The sequence below is a fragment of the Oenanthe melanoleuca genome, chromosome 15 (genome assembly GCF_029582105.1).
Source record: "Oenanthe melanoleuca isolate GR-GAL-2019-014 chromosome 15, OMel1.0, whole genome shotgun sequence".
NCBI classification, from domain to species: Eukaryota; Metazoa; Chordata; class Aves; order Passeriformes; family Muscicapidae; genus Oenanthe; species Oenanthe melanoleuca.
In genome coordinates this window covers 11439661-11457346 of record NC_079349.1, presented here as the reverse complement: position 1 = coordinate 11457346, position 17686 = coordinate 11439661, and the positions used below count along the sequence as shown (strand labels likewise).

At 41.8% G+C, this 17686-nt stretch overlaps 2 protein-coding genes across 2 annotated transcripts in view; one reads left to right on the top strand and one right to left on the bottom strand.

Moving 5' to 3' along the window:
* Window positions 1–17686, top strand: part of LOC130259626 (T-box-containing protein TBX6L) — a 47551-nt gene that overhangs the window by 22811 nt on the left and 7054 nt on the right. The window lies entirely within an intron of this gene.
* Window positions 366–17240, bottom strand: CRKL (CRK like proto-oncogene, adaptor protein). Its single transcript, XM_056504111.1, has 3 exons — window positions 16354–17240; window positions 12737–13199; window positions 366–4206 (listed from the first exon to the last, which is right to left on the bottom strand). The coding sequence occupies exons 1-3, from the start codon at window positions 16665–16667 to the stop codon at window positions 4072–4074; spliced, it is 912 nt and encodes a 303-aa protein (XP_056360086.1). The 5' UTR covers window positions 16668–17240; the 3' UTR covers window positions 366–4071.

Sequence of the window (17686 nt, the reverse complement as noted above, 5' to 3'; positions counted from 1 at the left end):
TTCCAGAGAGCCCTGAGAGCCTGGGCCAAAGAGCACAACAAACCCAGCGGTGGGAGAGCAGGGAGGGCACGGCCGTTCAGGCAGCGGGGTACATCTGTGGTGATCTGTGCCACCCGAGGTGCATCTTTTCCTGTGAACCTCCAGAGCCCAGCAGTACTGTCTGAGAAGAGGCATGGATGGAACAGGAGAGTATCATTCAGCCTGGCAACTGCATTTTCTCCTGCTTAATTCTTCCTCTGATTCTGGAAAACTTGAGTTGGCACACTCTGTTCACCCTCAGAACAGGGCATTGAAAGGACAGAGCAAAGGCTTAAACACTCTGCTGTCATCATCAAGGTTTTCAGACTAAAGACAACAAATAATACTGTAAGTTGAGGCAAGTTTTATTTAGACTGTACAAACAGGGCATTGGGGAAAAAACACAGTGGCTTGATGTTGGGACCAGTTCTATGAATTAAGTGGAGTAAGAAATTAAAAAGGCACTAATCTTAAGAAAAGACACTCCGTATATTCTAAGAATATAATTCATTTAATACTGTTAATCTTATAGCACAAAAAATAAAACAAGCTATGATCCCCAAAATAAATTTTAAAAGCTTACACTTAATATTATTGCCTGAAGATCATGGTCTTTAAATTACATATTGTGTTTAGAAGTTTACACAGTGAAGACTGTCTCAAATACAAGGCCACCTTTCCCACTGCAATAATTGTATCCTTGTCCCAAAATACACTTTAACACAAATAAACAGAAAATGACAACTATACAGGAACACTTTCACTGGTCCCAAAAGGCAGTCTTTTAGGCAGGTCTCACTTTCAAATGCAGGTATTGAGGAAAATGCTTGAAAACTGGACTAGAAAACAAAGGCAGCCCACTCATTCCCAGGATGTTAATACAATATAAAAAATTACTTTACAGGCACATGAAATGGCACAAAGAATGCTGTTTTTCCCTTTACAAAAATAATGCTCAGGCTCTTCAGAGCCTCAACCCAAACAGGATATTCCCTTTTGTTTATTCTTTCCCAATTTGTAAACAATCATGAATTAAATAAGCGCTTATCCAGTGATGGACACTGATTAAAACAGTTTTCATTCAAACTTTCAGATTGCTCAGAGGCTTCAATGTCTATATACACATGTACACAGCAGGAGGAAGCCAAGCCTTTCATGATAGTTGACTACTGTGGCACCAGGTCATTACACCAGCTCCCAGTTCCAAAGCAAGCACAACTTTAATGGTGCATAGATTGAAGCCATCACTTGTAGGCTCTCATGCTTCATATCAAGGTTACCTTACACGCCCAAGAACATTTACACTGATAGATTATCACTCAGATTTAGGAGGTTTCATAAAACGACAGCACATGTGTAAGCAAGCGACAAGCGATTGAGAATCCAGAGTCCTTCAAAGAGAAACACACACTGATCCAATGCAGTTTTTATATGAAAATACTTGTCTCATAGTAAAATAGCCAAGACACATTTTGAAGCAAGGTTACAATCAGCTTAGGCTGGTCAGTATGCTACATTGAAACCACATTTTACATACCTGAACCACACCGCTGCTACTTGGAGAAACACTGTTCATTCACGGCCTAAAACCAGGTTCACAGAAATTCAAGAATTCTTGTCTTTGCATCAGATACTACTACACACAAATTTTGCATAGTTTTGAAGGTAAAATACTTTGCTTTTCTGCAGTATTGGAACATAATTAAACCTAAAACAATGTCTGTGTTCAAAGCGCACACCTTATTCAACGAGGGGATGAGTCAAAATGTTTATTTCAGTAAAAAAAAATCAGGTTAAAAGTTATGTTCAAGATCTCAAATCTCACAGTATTTATTTACCATGCAAAGGAAGAATTCTACAATCAGTCTTCTGAAGAGCTGCCTGTAACTAGGTCAGGCCTGAAATAAGATTTCTCTGCAGCAGACTGAGTTTAGTGCAGTTTGTATTCAGAAGATGACTTTCAGTAGTACAATCCGTGTAGTAAACGTGCAGGTATTGTTGGGGCACAGGAAAAGCATGACCTTCTTTAGTTAAGAGAACTGCATAGCTTTTCTTTGCAAGACAAAATGTCAATGCCTATTGTCAAGAATTACAGCACCAAACACTTCAGTCAATGCTACTCTACTTCACAGTTAATTTGGTAGTAAAATGCTCTACAAGAACTTCCAGACTGTCAGCCACTTGATCAATACTACAGAAAACAGTTAATAGAACGACTTCTTTAAAACCTGGCATTTTGAATGTCTGCTTGTGAATGCCATTTCTGCAGTTCTTCAGTGCCTTCCACCTAAGGATTTCATGGCACTCCCACAGGAACTACCAACAACGTGCTTTTATTAGGATCAAGAAACACAAATCAACAAGAAAACATGCTGGAACTTAAGACAATGTTTATATCATTAGACATTTGCAAGAGCTGATGACATTCTGCAGGTGTTTGAAGTTTCTCATTTTGCTAAGGCCAACAGCCTTCCAAAGTAGAAAAATGGGAGCTGCTGTTTTCCTGCCAGCTTCCACACTGGATCTCTGCCTTAACCAGGCTGTCTGAAAAGGGAGGTTGTGTAGCTGTGTCTTTGCAGACATGTATTCTGTTAATTCAGTGTTCCATCATTTTGAAAAGAGCATTCCAGTTCACCTACAACACACATTTGAAGAAGGTGGCACACGCTGTGCTCACCCAGCTGCAGCCAGCAGCTCCTGCTGCAAAAGGCACGGCAGGAGAGCTCAGGTACACAAAGAGGGAAGGAGCTACACTAACAACAGACACCCCTGTGGCCTCCAGCTCCAGCATTGTCACACGGGGAACCCAGGCAGCTGACTCCAATTGACCATTCTCTAGACGATGCTGGGAGGGGGAGGGACCTGGGTAATATATAAACCAGAGCCAATGCCTTAGGAAGGGTAAAAAAAAGATGTCAGCATGCAGAGAACTTGGGATACAAGCGAGGATAAAGAAGGAAGGTGAAAAATAAGAGGAAAGCAGCTCTAGAAGAGAAGCACAGCAACACAGATGCCCTGGTAAAAAGGTACTGTGTTTGAAAAGGAGTTTTTGATGAGCTGGAGCTGGCATAGCTAGGAAACTTTGGAGAGAGCAGGGAACCTGCAGAGAAATGGATATGAAAGGTCTTTAAACGTTTAAATAAGAGGATTTTATCAGTATTTACCAAGTTCTTCTGTCCCACTCCTACTTCTCATGGCAATCTGACCTGAATACCAAGTAACAGCTTGATGGCAAGCACTACTGTGCTAGTAACACTACACTTTCAACACTGCAGAAGAGCTGTATGTACACCAGGCCAAAGTGTTTCCCCTTAAAGCTCACTTTCTACAGTTAGTGCTTGCAAAAATCAACAGAAATGCATTAAATATGTCAAAACCAAGTTACAAGTATCAACCCCTCCTAGGTTGCCTTATAAATAAATGCCTCAGCTTCAATGCAGCTCAGTCAATGGTTATTTGCATTTAACACACACCGTTTCAAGAAGGTCAACAACAAGCTTAAGAGTTAACAGAAAAGAGCAGTGTCTAATACAACTGCTTAGAATACATAAGCTCCAATTATTGTCCTTTAAAGAAACCATCATTTTAAATGTACTACCTTAGGACAGGTAATTTCAAAACTAAATCTTCTTCAGTTCTAAAATTGCATTTTTGTTGTTGCTTTTTGTTGGACAGTAATGCACGAGTTGCATGTTTTGACCTAAGATTAAGGGCTCTTCCTACTGAGTAAACCAGAAAAAGTCCATGGAAGTCTCAAGAGGAAAGGTTTTTTCCCCACACCTCTCTGCTATATTCCGGTTCAGTCTTCTCCAGCTTAAGGCCCAATGAAGTTTTAAAAGTGAAACTAAATTCTGGCTGACGCAACTATGGTCTGAAGGTCAGGCAGTGACTTCAGCTGTATGTATTCCAAATGTATATTACAAGAACTGTCAAACTGCAGCAAGCTGGAAAATGGGCAATGCTAGCAATGTGCCATTAAGTCATCATCCCACCTCAAACAATGCTAATGAGAGCCAGGAAAATGAAGCAGCAGTGTAAATTAGGCAGAGGGAGTCACTCGTTCTCATCGGGGTTTTGAGGATCAAAGAGCTGGACATGTGTGAAAGGGAAGAGCCCTTTTCGACCGTTGACTTCTCCTTCCCACTGCCCGTTTATGTTCATCCTCGTAACCTTCACAATATCTCCAACCTGTGGAATTGGAAACAGAAAACAGCCTCATCACACATGGGATTCTCACCTCTGATACCAATCAAATGAACAACACCACAAACAAGCCCATCATAGGGAAAGGAATCTTGCCCTCTTCTTGGCAGAAGGTTCAGTTGAAAAGTTACTTTTACTGACTACAATACCAACACTTTGTTGCTACACAGAATAATGTTGTCTGTGCTCCTTCTGAGACTCTTAATTACATGTATATTTATGAAGATTACTGAACTACACCTCTTTTTACAGGAGAGCTTACAGCTTCAAGCAACAGAATCTTTAGCTTAGATATAAATTCACATCAGTAAAGCTACCATCAGTGATGAGTCACATCCTTTCAAAAGAGCACAGTACTGGGGCTAGTTCAAGCAGCAGCTGACTTAAAAGAAATGTAGTTTTTCAAATAGAGATTCCTAAGGCAAAGAAACCATTTCTTGAAGTTCTAATTCTGATGATCACAGTCCAAGAACCTTCTGTCATTTTAAAAATAATTATATACTTCCAAAGTGGGGAAAAGCAATCTCAAACTTTTATCTTTTTTTAGTAGTACATGTAGATTCTAGCTTCATTTGTGGTTTTCACATCTACTTCCTGTCAAAGCATTTGAAGCAGGAATGTCAGGCCTTTCCTACCATGACTATTCTCTTCCTATCTGGCAGTGAAAAATGAGAGAAGTCTCAACTATGATCAAGCAAGAAACAACAGCCCAAATGATAATAAATTATACTCTTGCTGTTCAACACTTGTATTTAATCTGGATGAGGACAATTCACAAAGTGAAATATCCAAACTTATATTTGGAAATATCCAAATATTCAAAAGGAGCATTTAAGAGATGCTAAATACTCGTTCTCCCTGAGATGCTTCTGGAGAGCTGAACCTGTGGTCTGTTACAGCAGCTCTCTAACTTTCCCCCTCCCTTCCTGTTTACTTATTTGTCTCCATGTGGTAACTACAGTAAATACTAGAAAAGTGACATTAGCAACTAAAAACTAATTTCACACAAAGTAGAACCAGCCCATGACCAATGCCCAACAGTTTCTTTCCCAAACTGGCTCCAAGCTCTTTGTGTTTGAGACTCAGTTACCAAACTACTGCTGTGAAATTCAAAGGAAACTAGCTTTAAATGTAAGGAAAGGCAGACATTGATACAGTATGTAAAGCAATTTGTCTACATTTTCAGTATTAAAATTCAGACCAGATGCAGAGAGGCCCTTGGCCAACATCCTTAAACTTCCCAGGTGAGACCTGTATATTTTATGTTAAAGCCCTGAGTTCACACCATGATGTGCATGTCACTAGGTGATTTGAAGCCCATTTAAACCATGACTGTAACAGGTATTTTTGAGGATCACATAGAAGCAAGAAGCCTTAAGTGAAATTTAAGATGCTATAATAAACTCGCTGGCAGTCAGTCACTCAGTATTATGTCTCTTAAAACTTGTTGAACTTTGACACTGTTCTCAGAGATTTAAGCCTTATTTGTTGCTTTGCCTACTTTTTCTCTACTACTTTAGATGTCTGTGTCCTGTCTGCCCCCCTATTTGAGACTTACTTGGAACAATTGTAATCTTGTGCTTTTGAGAGAGGATAAACCCCTTTGAACTCTCTCAACTTCTTAGGCTATAACTGAGGCCATGTTGCTTTCCTAAATGGACATCTTTATATATGCTGTTCTAAACTCAAACATGAAGCCAGCATACAGAATCAAGCAGTTAAACACTGCATGTTCACACAGACTTCACCCAACTGCTTTTCATCTCTCCAGGGCCTGCTGCAGCATGCTTTAATTGTATGTTTGCTAAAAAGCACAATTTGTCAGACTTATCACTCAAGAAAGCTTTAAATAGTAAGGAGATGACCTAAACAGGAACCTAGCAAATGTCTCTTTAGGAAAAGGCTGATAACATCTATAAATACTCAGTGTTACATTGCTGCATTTAAATAACCCTTGAACACACAGCTAAATTTCAAATTCTAGACCCAATCTGAGGAAGATGCAGCCAACATCACAACAGTTTAAAGCAAATGAGTTGCATTTCCACTACACCATAAACCAAACCCACTCTCAAACTCTTTTATCTTAAAAATCTTTTGAATCCAAAACATGAGCATTTTCTGAGAGTCTGACAATGTAATTCTGTTCATGTGCTGTAGAGATCAATCCCTTATTCATTCTGATGCTCTAGAACAGATATTCTTCAACTTGGTTCTGAAAAACTTCACAATGTGAACAGGTTTGGACATCTTGCTTCAGCTGAGTGAAAAGAATATTTAAAATATGTCTCCTGTTGCATTGCAACAAACTGCCCTGTAGATTAATGATGTAAAATGTCCTTTATGCTGCTGGGTGGGCAAAGCTGCTGCACCCCAGCATCTGCCACTAAAGAGAGCTGGCTGACAAAACTACTTAAAACATACTCCCATATGCAAAGAACCACTGGAATAGTAAATTAACCTGCAATAACTTTCTACTCTTTTTGAGAGTTTTTTCATTTTATTTAAATGAAAGCTGCTGAATATCCTCTTATGCTATATTATTTTAAAAATGTAGTTTCTCTGAGAAGACTAAATTAAACAGCATGTAGAAATAAGATTTTTGGTGCAGGAACCTTGATTTCATGCTAGACTAACTCATGGATCTTATCTTAAAGACCTTAATTTCAAAAATGCCCAGAAAAATCTGGTCAACCAGTCCCCCAACTAAAAGCATTATTTTATAAATGCCTTTCAAAGCATCTATAACATGGTTAGCTGAGGTGCCATCTCCCACTAAAATTATTTAACACACTTTTTCTTCAGAGAATATTTTAAGACAGTCAGAAGAATTGTCTTGTGATTAGGCACAGGACAGTCAGAAGACCTGGTTCTATTCTCATCTCTGCCACAAACTTCCTGTATGACTCTGGACAGCTAATAGCCCTTATCTATAGATGAGGAGAAGACTTCCTTAGACTCAGCATCTCTCAAGTTAATTCAGTTGTGAAGCACATCAGCATTGCTGGAATGAAATATCACTGCTGAAATGAGTAACACTTCTGAAACGCAGCCACTTGGTTACACCCAAATGATAAAAATCAAAATGTATTTTAGATAGCATCTTTCATTATATCCTTGTTAGAGCATGAATTCAAAGCCCTGGGGAAACACAAGCTGTGGAACATGCCAGTCAGAAAGGTTACTTCATTCACTCTAGACTCTTCCATACCTGCCTTCCATTTGAAGCTGATTCATACTCTGCAAAAGGCTTCCTGCAAGCCATTTTAGTCAGCCAATTAAATGAGCTTTACAGATATTCCAACAATTGTATGTTAATAGTTCTATGGCTGATAAAGTTCTGGAATAGAAGTTTAAGGAGATAAAAATGCATTAAAATTCCAAACTGTCATTTTAGCCCACTGAGTCAGTGCTATAGAAAACATTGCTCTCTGGAATCTACAGGGTGTTGAATCTCAGTCATTATCCTAATTAGTGTCACAGCTCACCTTCTTTGGTTACATTAACATGAATAGCAAAACCAAAACAATTGTTCAGGTCAGCTGCCTGTCTGGAGAAGAACAGACAAGGTCCAACACTGAGAAAATACCTGATACCCCATTGTCCCCAAAGTGAGGAGCTACACAAGAGAGGCAGAGTTCAGCCACTCTAAAACAGGACAAAAGGACATTGAAGGAGCTGGTGCTCTGTGTATTGGAAGATCCAAGAAAGCACCAGGCTAAAAGCACAGCTTAATTATTCTTCACTTCTGGTGTTCTGGGCCAGAACACAGCTGGTGCCTAAACAGGAGAATCAAACAGTTCAGAGGAAAAGCTTCATCCATTCTTGAGGCATGAAACGAGGTTCAAGGGCAACACAGAAATGTGCAAGTGCTAGATGCAATTAATCTGGCCTCACCTAGGAACAGATTAAAACAAAGGAACTTTGCATTTCACCAAGAGCCAGGAAAATTGTCAGAGTAGGGGCTGCAGCACCAAAAAAGTGCTGCTTTTCATTACATGGTGGTAGCCTGTCTCCTACTTATACACTGTCATGACTGACAGAATTTGGAGAGTTCATTTTCAGTTCAACAGTTACAGCGACTACAGCTCCCTGATCAACAATTCACACTACACAAATATGGGATCAATACTTTGCCTAAAATCCAGACTTTGTGGCTTAAATGCATTTTAATGTTTAACACAGCAAGGCTGAGTTTCCTTGGCTAAAGAAAAACATAATGCTTGTTGTCTGCTGAAAGGAGTAGCCTAATTTCCTAATTAAGAAAGTTCTACTGCTAGCACATTTTGGCCTACTTGTCTCAGCTTTCCTTTGAAGAGGGAAAAAGTTAACTGTAACCTAATTGTAACAAGCTCAAGAGAAATACTGTAAGTCAGTTATATAATTATGGTGGATGAACATTTATTCACCAAAACATTACAGTGACAGGTTAACTCTGTGCTAGCAAACATACACATGTATGATTGCTACATAACAAAAAGATAAACTACTTAACATTATAATGCTGGCACAGGTCTATAAAAAGCCAACACGGGTATAAAAACTTTTAAAAATACAGTGCAACTCTTGTTTAAAAAGAAAACAAAAAATCTTTGATTCTGTAACACTGTCAGGTGCAGTCTGGAGATGGACTCTAGAACCACTGCTACCTTCAAAATTAACTATGGCACTGATTAGAGCATTGGTGATATATTTAAGAATCATTTTTTAAACACAGCAGGTATAAATCTGGTGGCTGCTGCTGTCCCCCACTGTCTGGTTCCTTACCCTATTTCATTCCATTTTATCAGTGAATACAGAATTTGTTGTTCATGTCCTGGTTAGAGCTTGTCAGTTTGAAACAAGGCTTCATGAACACACTATTGCTAGCAGACTGGCTATAGAATTATAAGTTTTTAAAGGCTGGGAAACTTTCAGGAAGACTTTGCTGCTCTGTATCACAGTAACAGTGCCAAAGGGGCTCTGCTCTTATCAAACCCATCACCTTCTTAGAGTGTAAGTGCTTTGAACAGGGGATTGCCCTCCTTGTTTTCCCATAGTAATCAGCAGGATTGAAGATTAGCAGTGCATAACCCCGTGGTGCAGAGCTTTGGTCCCAATAAGCACAGGACACTGTAACCCTGTCCTTCATACCCCTTCCTCTACAGCACTAGAAGGGAAGGAAATAGCTTCTTGGCAGGAAGTACACAAGTAAAGAAACAGACCTGGCTCGTTGGCTGTTGAGCTTTTCGGTTAGGGGGTGGGTTTGGTGGTTTTTATTTTTATTTTGTAGTTGCTTGTTTAGTGGTTTGGGGTTTTTTAATGCAGTATCCATCAAATTCTACACATTCTAGTAATGAAGTTAGTTGTAGTGAGAAGCTACAAACTTTAATCTGTAGAATTTAATGTTCATTAAAAACATTAAATCTGAACTGCCAAAGTAGCTCAACAGACAAAAGCCTATGTAAATCTTAGAAATACATGTAATTTATTGTAGGCTTTACTAACTGGTGCAGGGAGATGCACAAATGTACCACCAGCTGTAAGCTTTGGGATAGTGTCTGTACTTACAGCTACCACTTTAGCCTATAAACAGATTATAATTTAATTTTTTATTTTAGAGAATAAAAGTGGAGTACATAACACAACAGGATCAAGTTAACACTTACACATCAGTAACTTCAATAACACCAATACTGTTACCCAGAGAGGCTGTGAACTCCCCATCCCTGGAAGTGTCCAAGGCCACACTGGATGGGGCTTGGAGCAACCTGGGATAGTGGAAGGTGCCCCTGCCCATGGCAGGGGGTGGAATGAAATGAGCTCTAAGGTCCCTTCCAGCCCAAATCATTCTGTGATTCTATAGAATGCTGAATAAACTTAGCCTGGCAAAAATAAATGCCCTGATGATCATTTCCTACAGAAATAAAATTGCAGCTGCTCTTAAATTGTCATACTTTTAAATTCACTAGTTGAACCCTTTATCCAGCCTAGCAGATTTTGTTTCAGATTTTCTGTAGAATAGTCACTTGGTCACTTACATTTTTCATGAAAGAAATTAAAAAAAACCCAAACAAAACTTGCTTACAAAACAAACTTCTGTGTAACAGGCTATAAACTTTTATCTTTTCTTAAAGAAAAATTCTGTCAGCTTCTGTAAACAGTAGTGTCCAAAAGAAACACTGGACCTGCAGGCAGGGAGCTTGTCCCATTTTCAAGCTGAACCAAGAAGAATGACATAGCTCCACTTAAAAGGAAGTTGAGCAGATTACTATGCCATGGCTTTATTTACTCCAGATGCTATTCTCTTCCTTTTAAGTACTGTCTGTGTGCTGACCACACAAGGCTACAGACAGCAAACACATATTTTGTCTTCATATTGCTTTATTCAGATGAAGTGAGATTGCACAATTAGCAACCATGTAATTACACTCACAGGGTGTCCTACCTGTACAAGCTGAACTGCCACTTAGGCTACACCTATACTGAGGGGCAGAACTGTCAAACAGTATTTTTATGAAAGAACACCATTAACTTTCTTCCCCAAAACAGTCCTATAACCTGTTTTTTGTCCAACACAACTTTCAGTAGTCTTACAATACAGCAGTTCCAAATGGTTCAGTTTATTTAGCAATGTGTAGAGCCCTCACAAGGCTGGAATTAAATATTTTGTCAGGGTCTTGCAGGTGGTTTGGCAAACTAAAGGAAAATCATGAAAAGCCATTATTCTTTAAGAAGAGCCCATGTGACAAAAAATGCTGCTGTAATGAAATTGCTCAAGTTCCCTATGCATGGTTAGATATGGAGAAGCTGCAATCACTGATTTCAAGGAAAATGTAGAGCAGTTCCCAGAATTCTGCTTCTGAAGCCTCTTGAGGAGCCACAGTGTGGATGAGGTACACTTGAAAAGAAAACAGACTGCATGGGAAGACAAAATACGCCAGTGTTGAGAGACACAAAAACATGAGGCAGAAAGTGATCAGAGGATGAGAAGAATCTCTCAAACACAACTTCAGTAATTTGAAGGTTCAAATCACGTCAAACTTATTTGTTGGCCAGAGAATTAATCCTACTGGTATCCTAGAGTAGCTAAACTGATGGGGTTAACTAGGTCACTTAAAGGGCAAGGCAGAAAAGTCTGTATGTGAGGACCAACCTTACCAGTGGTTCTGCTACCCTGCAGTAATGCAAGTTCCCTGAAGTAATTCCATAACACACTGATAACATAAAATCAATTGCTTGTCTTGCTTTGCTTTCAGAAGCATGAGTAGTTCTGGCAGGAATCTTCTGTACAGTGAAGTTGGCAGTGAATTTACACTTTGTTCTATGATAATTTTCACACATTGCTCATAAATAACAAGCTGCTAGATTTCACAAGAAAAAGAAATTCCAGTGATTCATATTTAACTTTTAACCCCATAAGAGTAACCACCTGTAGAAGACTTAAAAATACAGGAGTGAAACAATTAGGGTGAGCACTCTGAATAATGGGAAGTCACAAATATATCCTTCCAAATTTCAGTCAAAAGTATCAGCCATAAATAACAGCTTTAACTTGCAAAGTAACTGAGCAAAAACAATAGGAAAAGTTCAAAAGTATTTTGAATACCATTATTATTTTACTTGCTAAAATGTTGTTGCTTCCTATGCTTGTTTGTTTGCATATGTTCCTGGAAGTATTGCAGCACACTCAAATGTCACTTTTTCCAGGTGAGACATTTTTGAATGACAGGTTAACATGCCTTCAATATCATCTAAATGTAAAAGTAATAATCTTAGTCTTCTGGATATAGCTTTGAAAAATTTCCAGTCAATCATTTATTCCAGTTGAAGTATAATATGAATTCCTTACTATTTATAGAATAACGCTCTAAAGTTTTACAAGATATCTCTAATAAAAATAAAATTAAAAATGCAATAGCAAGCACAGGAACTTGCAGCACTTTAGAGGTTACATTACACTCTTCATCCCCAGTTTAGGTGTTAGTCTTTCTCAAACCCCGTTTTTGAAAACCAAAGTAAAAGGGACTAGAGTATTTCTGATATAGTCTGCCCAGATTTCAGCTCTCAGCACAAGACCTTCAAGTGCACCTCACAGTGAGGATCAGAAACACTCAGTGTACCAGCCAGCAATCTTTACCTTTCTCTGGAGGATGCCACTGTCAGTTCTTAGCCTGGAACTCTACTATCACTAATGAAACATTCCTCTCCTTCCCCAGGATTAGGTGAAGAAGCAAAGCCACACTTCAGCATGTGTGCACTCTGCTACCCTTGTAACCCTTGCACATTGAACAAGCAAGAAGGGAGGGAAAACACAGGTCCTAAAATTACTTACTAGGTCACTTTTCTCAAAGGAAGTGGTATAGATGAAGCAATTCTTGTGGATGTTTCTTCAGAATGTAACCTAACTTCTCAATTCCTTGACATAAATAAGCAGACTCCACATGAAGTCGTTCACACCAACTTCACCATAACAATTTTTACTTTCTTCTTTCACAGGGCAATTGAAAACTCTGAGACCGGAGGAAAAACTTACCTCTAATGCCAGTGCAGTCTTGTCATAAGCACAGGGTACTCTCTTTTGGACAGCTTTGGCATAGACTGGTCCATTCTGTGTGTTTGGCAGAGGATTGATCACTGCTCCAGGCGTGCTGGATACTGAGGGAAGGGGAGTTGCGGTTTGAGGCTGAGCATAAGCATGGGCAGGTTCTGGAATACCGTAACTGTTGGAATTCCTGTTCCCATGCTTCCCAACAGAAGGTCTGACTAGCTTTTCTACATAAGGAACAGGGATCATGCCAATGCGACCTTCCTTGTTCCTGGCACTCCACCACTGTTCTTCTGGCTTCTCCACAATGACCAGCAACTCGCCCTTTTTGAACGGCAGATCCTCGGCGTCGTTGCCAGGAAAGTCATACAGAGTCCGAACATACTCCACGTTCTCTTCTGCAGCAGACATGGCAGGGGCAGATCCAGATCCCATTGGTGGACTGGGGTACCTGAAGATTTGGTAAAAGCAATAGCTATTGGTTTGTATTTGCAGTAACAAAGCTAAGTACCAGGTTTGCAGTAGGAACATCAATTACAGAGGAGTTACTCACTTGGATTTGTAACAAAAGTATTGGCTTGGTAGCACCATGAGGCATTTCATGAGTAACTCTCACTCTCAAATAATTGCTTAAATACCCAAAGTAGGTTCCCCAGAAACCCAAAACACTCTATCATGGGATGCAGAAAAGAGGGAGAAATAATGCAAAATCTTCATCCACCTTTTCTGGATTGTTGTGAAGATCTTAAGAGTCAAATTAGCTCTATAGCTTAAGTTATGAGAGTAATGGTACAAAAAAACCAAATTAAAACTCTTTGGGTGATTGAGGTGGAAGGGCAATACATAAAAATGTGACTGTGAATCTCTCCAAGAGTCCCATGCCACCTCCAAAGTAATCCAAATAATTTTATTTTGTTTTTAACTTCAGCATTCACTTCTGAAGAATTTGGTAAGTGCTAGACTTGAAGCATGGCAGAGGAAAAAGGGAACAAAAGTAAGATGGTATGAGATCTTCAGAAAGACAGTATGAAATACTTGCATCCACTGATAAGAAGGAACTAAGAAAAAAAAAAAAAAGGTTGCCTTCTATAAATATTCCTTTGCCTATTAACCATATTATCTTTAATTTACTGACATAATTTTTTATTACTATGTCCATCATTTGTCAAATACAGTCACTTTGTTGTCTGTAATAACACATAAGATTGTCCATCAAATGAGAATGCTTTCACCATTTTCATTATAAATGTTATACATTTTATTCAAAGCAGCTGTCAAAAAAAACCCTTAATGGATATAGGCCACAGCAGATACTTATTATCTAAGCTATGATAGCAGAAATGCATGTCATTGCCCTACTTCAATTCTCTTTTGCTACTTGCAAAATACGATGGAAGTCAAATCCCTGTGATTTTTGTAAGATATGCCAGAAGCCCCGAAGAAAATGAAATTCCATCTTTCAGACACCCTGCTGCAGCCAAAGCAGGGAGACAGAGGGAACCCTTCAGGGAGCAATTGCTCTGCATATGCAAGAGCTCAGGAACATCAGCAAGGATGGCCAGAGCTCACTACTAGAGATGCAAATCAAACAAAGTTTAAAATGGTCCATTTACAACTGTTTAAAAGTTTAAGATGTCATCTCCAAGATCTAGAAGTACTGTAGGGCTCTATATAGACACCTTTCAGACTGTACTTTATGAAATTAAAAGAATGAATAGCTTCAAAAGCACGAGCATCTGAGAGCAATGTGCCCAGGAAAATGGTAGAGAAATAATTCAGTTCTGAAGCACATACCTGGCCACCCCTATTCTAAATCTAGCCCATTAACTAAAAATAAAAAAACCAAAAAATCTGGAAATGCTACCTTTCATCCTCCCTCTTGCAGCAGGAAGTCTTCTTTGCACAGAATGTAAAACCATCAACCACACAATTGATTTTTTCTCAGACTTTTAACAAAAATCATGCTAAGTAAAAACACTAGTCGATGCCATTTGTAGCTCTATAAAAAAAGTCTGTCAATTCACAGCAGGTTAGGTCAAATCTGTCTCTATGCTGAGAGAACAATATGCAACCAAAGCCTTGAAAACAAGTTGATACTAAAATATTCACAGAACATGTCACACAGGATTCTAACAAATATCAAGTGTGCAAGTGCAATCAGCTCTAAGTTCTAAAGAGGTTTGAGAAAGTCAAGTCAATCGTGGCCATAAATGATTAAGAACAAGTTTTTGCATCCAGAAAGGTTCAAGAGTATCCAGGTTGGAGAACAGAGATAAGCATGAAGATTGCTTCAGCATTAGACTTATTTTTTTTTCCCTTCCCAACTCTCCACAAGTTTAAGCATGCATATAACACTGGGCAACTCCATTTAAGCATTCCTGCAATGGTGAAAATGCATTTTTTTATATATACCCATCTCTCTAGCCACAATCATACCCAAAAGGCTGCCAGCAGCTTGAAGAGTTCCTGAAGATTGTGCTTTCTGTCACATCCTGCCCATCACTCGACAGCTTTTCAGAATAACTTCTGAACACTTGAGTTTTTCAACTTGACAAGCTATTATCAATCTTTGACAAGTGACTGACTGTCTTTAAGTACTGGTCTATGCCAAGGTTCAATTGTGATTATAAACCTCAAAGCTATTCTTCCCTCCCAAGAACTTGCTGATCTGCAAAACATAGTAAGATATTAAAATGCAGAATTCAGAAGTGAACCAATCTGGATTTATTTTTTTAATATGTCACTACTTTTCTCTTATTTATTTTCATCTCATTCTATCCAGAAGCCCAAAAGCTTTGACAAAAGATACTGGGAAAAGCTTTATCAATTAAAAGTAAGGAATATGTTCTAGAGTTCTTCATAAGCAGGTTACTGATGCATGTAGCAGGTATGTCCCATGCTGGGACTAGGACAAAGAAGGAGCTCATAGCCAAGTCACATTTTCCCATCCTCCCAGAACAGCATTTCTCAGTGAAGTGTATGCTATATGCAGATATAGATGAACAGTGCTACAAGCAAACTGTGAGAAATAAGTGCTCCACATTTTTTTGGTAGAGAAATGCCACTCTAGAAGTTTGGGAAATGCTGCCCTAGAATGTATTAATGCTGACTTAACAGGGCAAAGCAGTCTAATCACATAAAAGCCAGTTCTATTGTAATCAGTGTAGGGATAGACAGCAAGCTAAGCTCAGAGGCTGTACTTCAATCACAGAGAAGACTGGCGAACCAGCTTGTCGACCACCCCTGCAACGAAGAGACAATACTAGAAGGGTAACACAAAAAGGGTGACGTGCGACCACACCCTCTTTCAAGGCAATTACAGACCCTGGTAGAGGTGCATGGTACCTTTACACAGAAGGTCAGCACAGCGACCGTGGATGATCTGACTGAATGAGCAACACTTTTAATTGTCAGCGAGATCCAGAGCGTTAAGAAGGCCCAGTATTGAAAATGAATGTTTCCTCAATATTTATTCATAGCATCTACATGCAGTGCCAGGCTCCCGGAGCTACTGGGCTGGACTACTGACACCTTTACAGGTCTCGCCTCCTCACGCCACCCGGGGCAAAGGTGGCGGTGGGTGTGGCGGGGCGGGGGACACTCACCTGGGCGCGGGCTCGATGAGCGTGGTGGTGTCCAGGTAGTGGATCTTGTAGAACTCCAGCAGGGCGGGCAGGTGCTCGAACTCCTGGTCGCCGATCTTAAAGCGGCGGTTGGGCAGGGAGTTGATGATGTAGTGGGAAACGCGGGAGTTCTCGGACACCGAGAGGACGTAGTCCCCCGGGCAGGTGGAGGAGTCCCGCACCAGGAACATGCCGTGCCGCTGCCCCTGCAGCCGCGTCTGCGCCTCCGCCCGCGACACCGGGCCCACGTACCAGCTGGAGCGGTCCGACGAATCGAAACGAGCGGCGGAGGACATGGCTCCGGGCGGGGAAGGGGAAGGAAAGGGAGGAAGGAAGGTGAGGAGCCCGAAGGCCCAGGCGGAGGAAGAGACCCGGAGAAGGGGAGGCCTGGGCAGAGAGGCCTGGGAGGCGGAGCGGGCTGGGGGCGAGGGGAAAGCGGCTCGTGCCTAGTCCAGGAGAAAGGGAACCCCGGGCAAGGGGTATAAAGGGAAGGAAGCTGCGCGCCGCTGGAGGCGAAGGGCCGAGGAGCGGCTGGGGTGGGGCTGGCCAGACGCGGCGCGCAGGGCCCCCGAGTCTCCCTCAGCGGCGGGGTGTGCAGGGCATCCTTCCCGCCTCTCTCAGGCCTGCGGGGCCCGGCCAGGCGGGTGACGAAGAGCAGCGGCGGCTGACACGGACAGGCGGCCCGTGAAAGCGGCGAGCGGAGCCGGCTCGGGGCGGGACGGGGGAGGCAGAAGCGCCGGGCGCCGCGTCCTCCCGCGGGTTCCTCCCCTCGCTAGCCGAGCTCCAAAATGGCGGCTGCGCCGGGCCCGCGAACGCCGCGAGACACCGCCCCGCGCACGCGCCATGGCGGCGGCGGCAGCGCGGGGCCGCGCCCGCCTCAGGGGCAGGCGGCGGGGCTGGGCGGGCGCTTCGTGCCCCGCGGTCCCGGTGCCCTGTCCTGGCGTCCGGGGGAGCGGAGAGCCGCCCCTTCCCCGTTTCTTTCCCCAGCGAGAGTCACTCAGGCCGGCCCCGGCGCACCCCGGTCGGTGCGGTGAGTGAGGCGGGGGTGACCCCGCTCCTGCCGCACCCCTCACAGGGCCGGGCTCCCTCGCTGCTGCAGGCGCGCTTTGACGCGGGTCACCCCCAGGAACTCCCCTGCCCTTGGCTTAAAGGTGTCTGAGGGGGACCTTCCATCTTCTCCCCATCCCTCTGGGCACGTCTTCTCTCCCTGGTGCCGCCCAGCCCCGGGTTCTGCCCCCGGTGTCCCGGGACTGCCTCGGGCCGCTCCCTCTGCTCCTGGATCTGAGGGCTGCCAGCACCCTGACTCCAGGCGCTT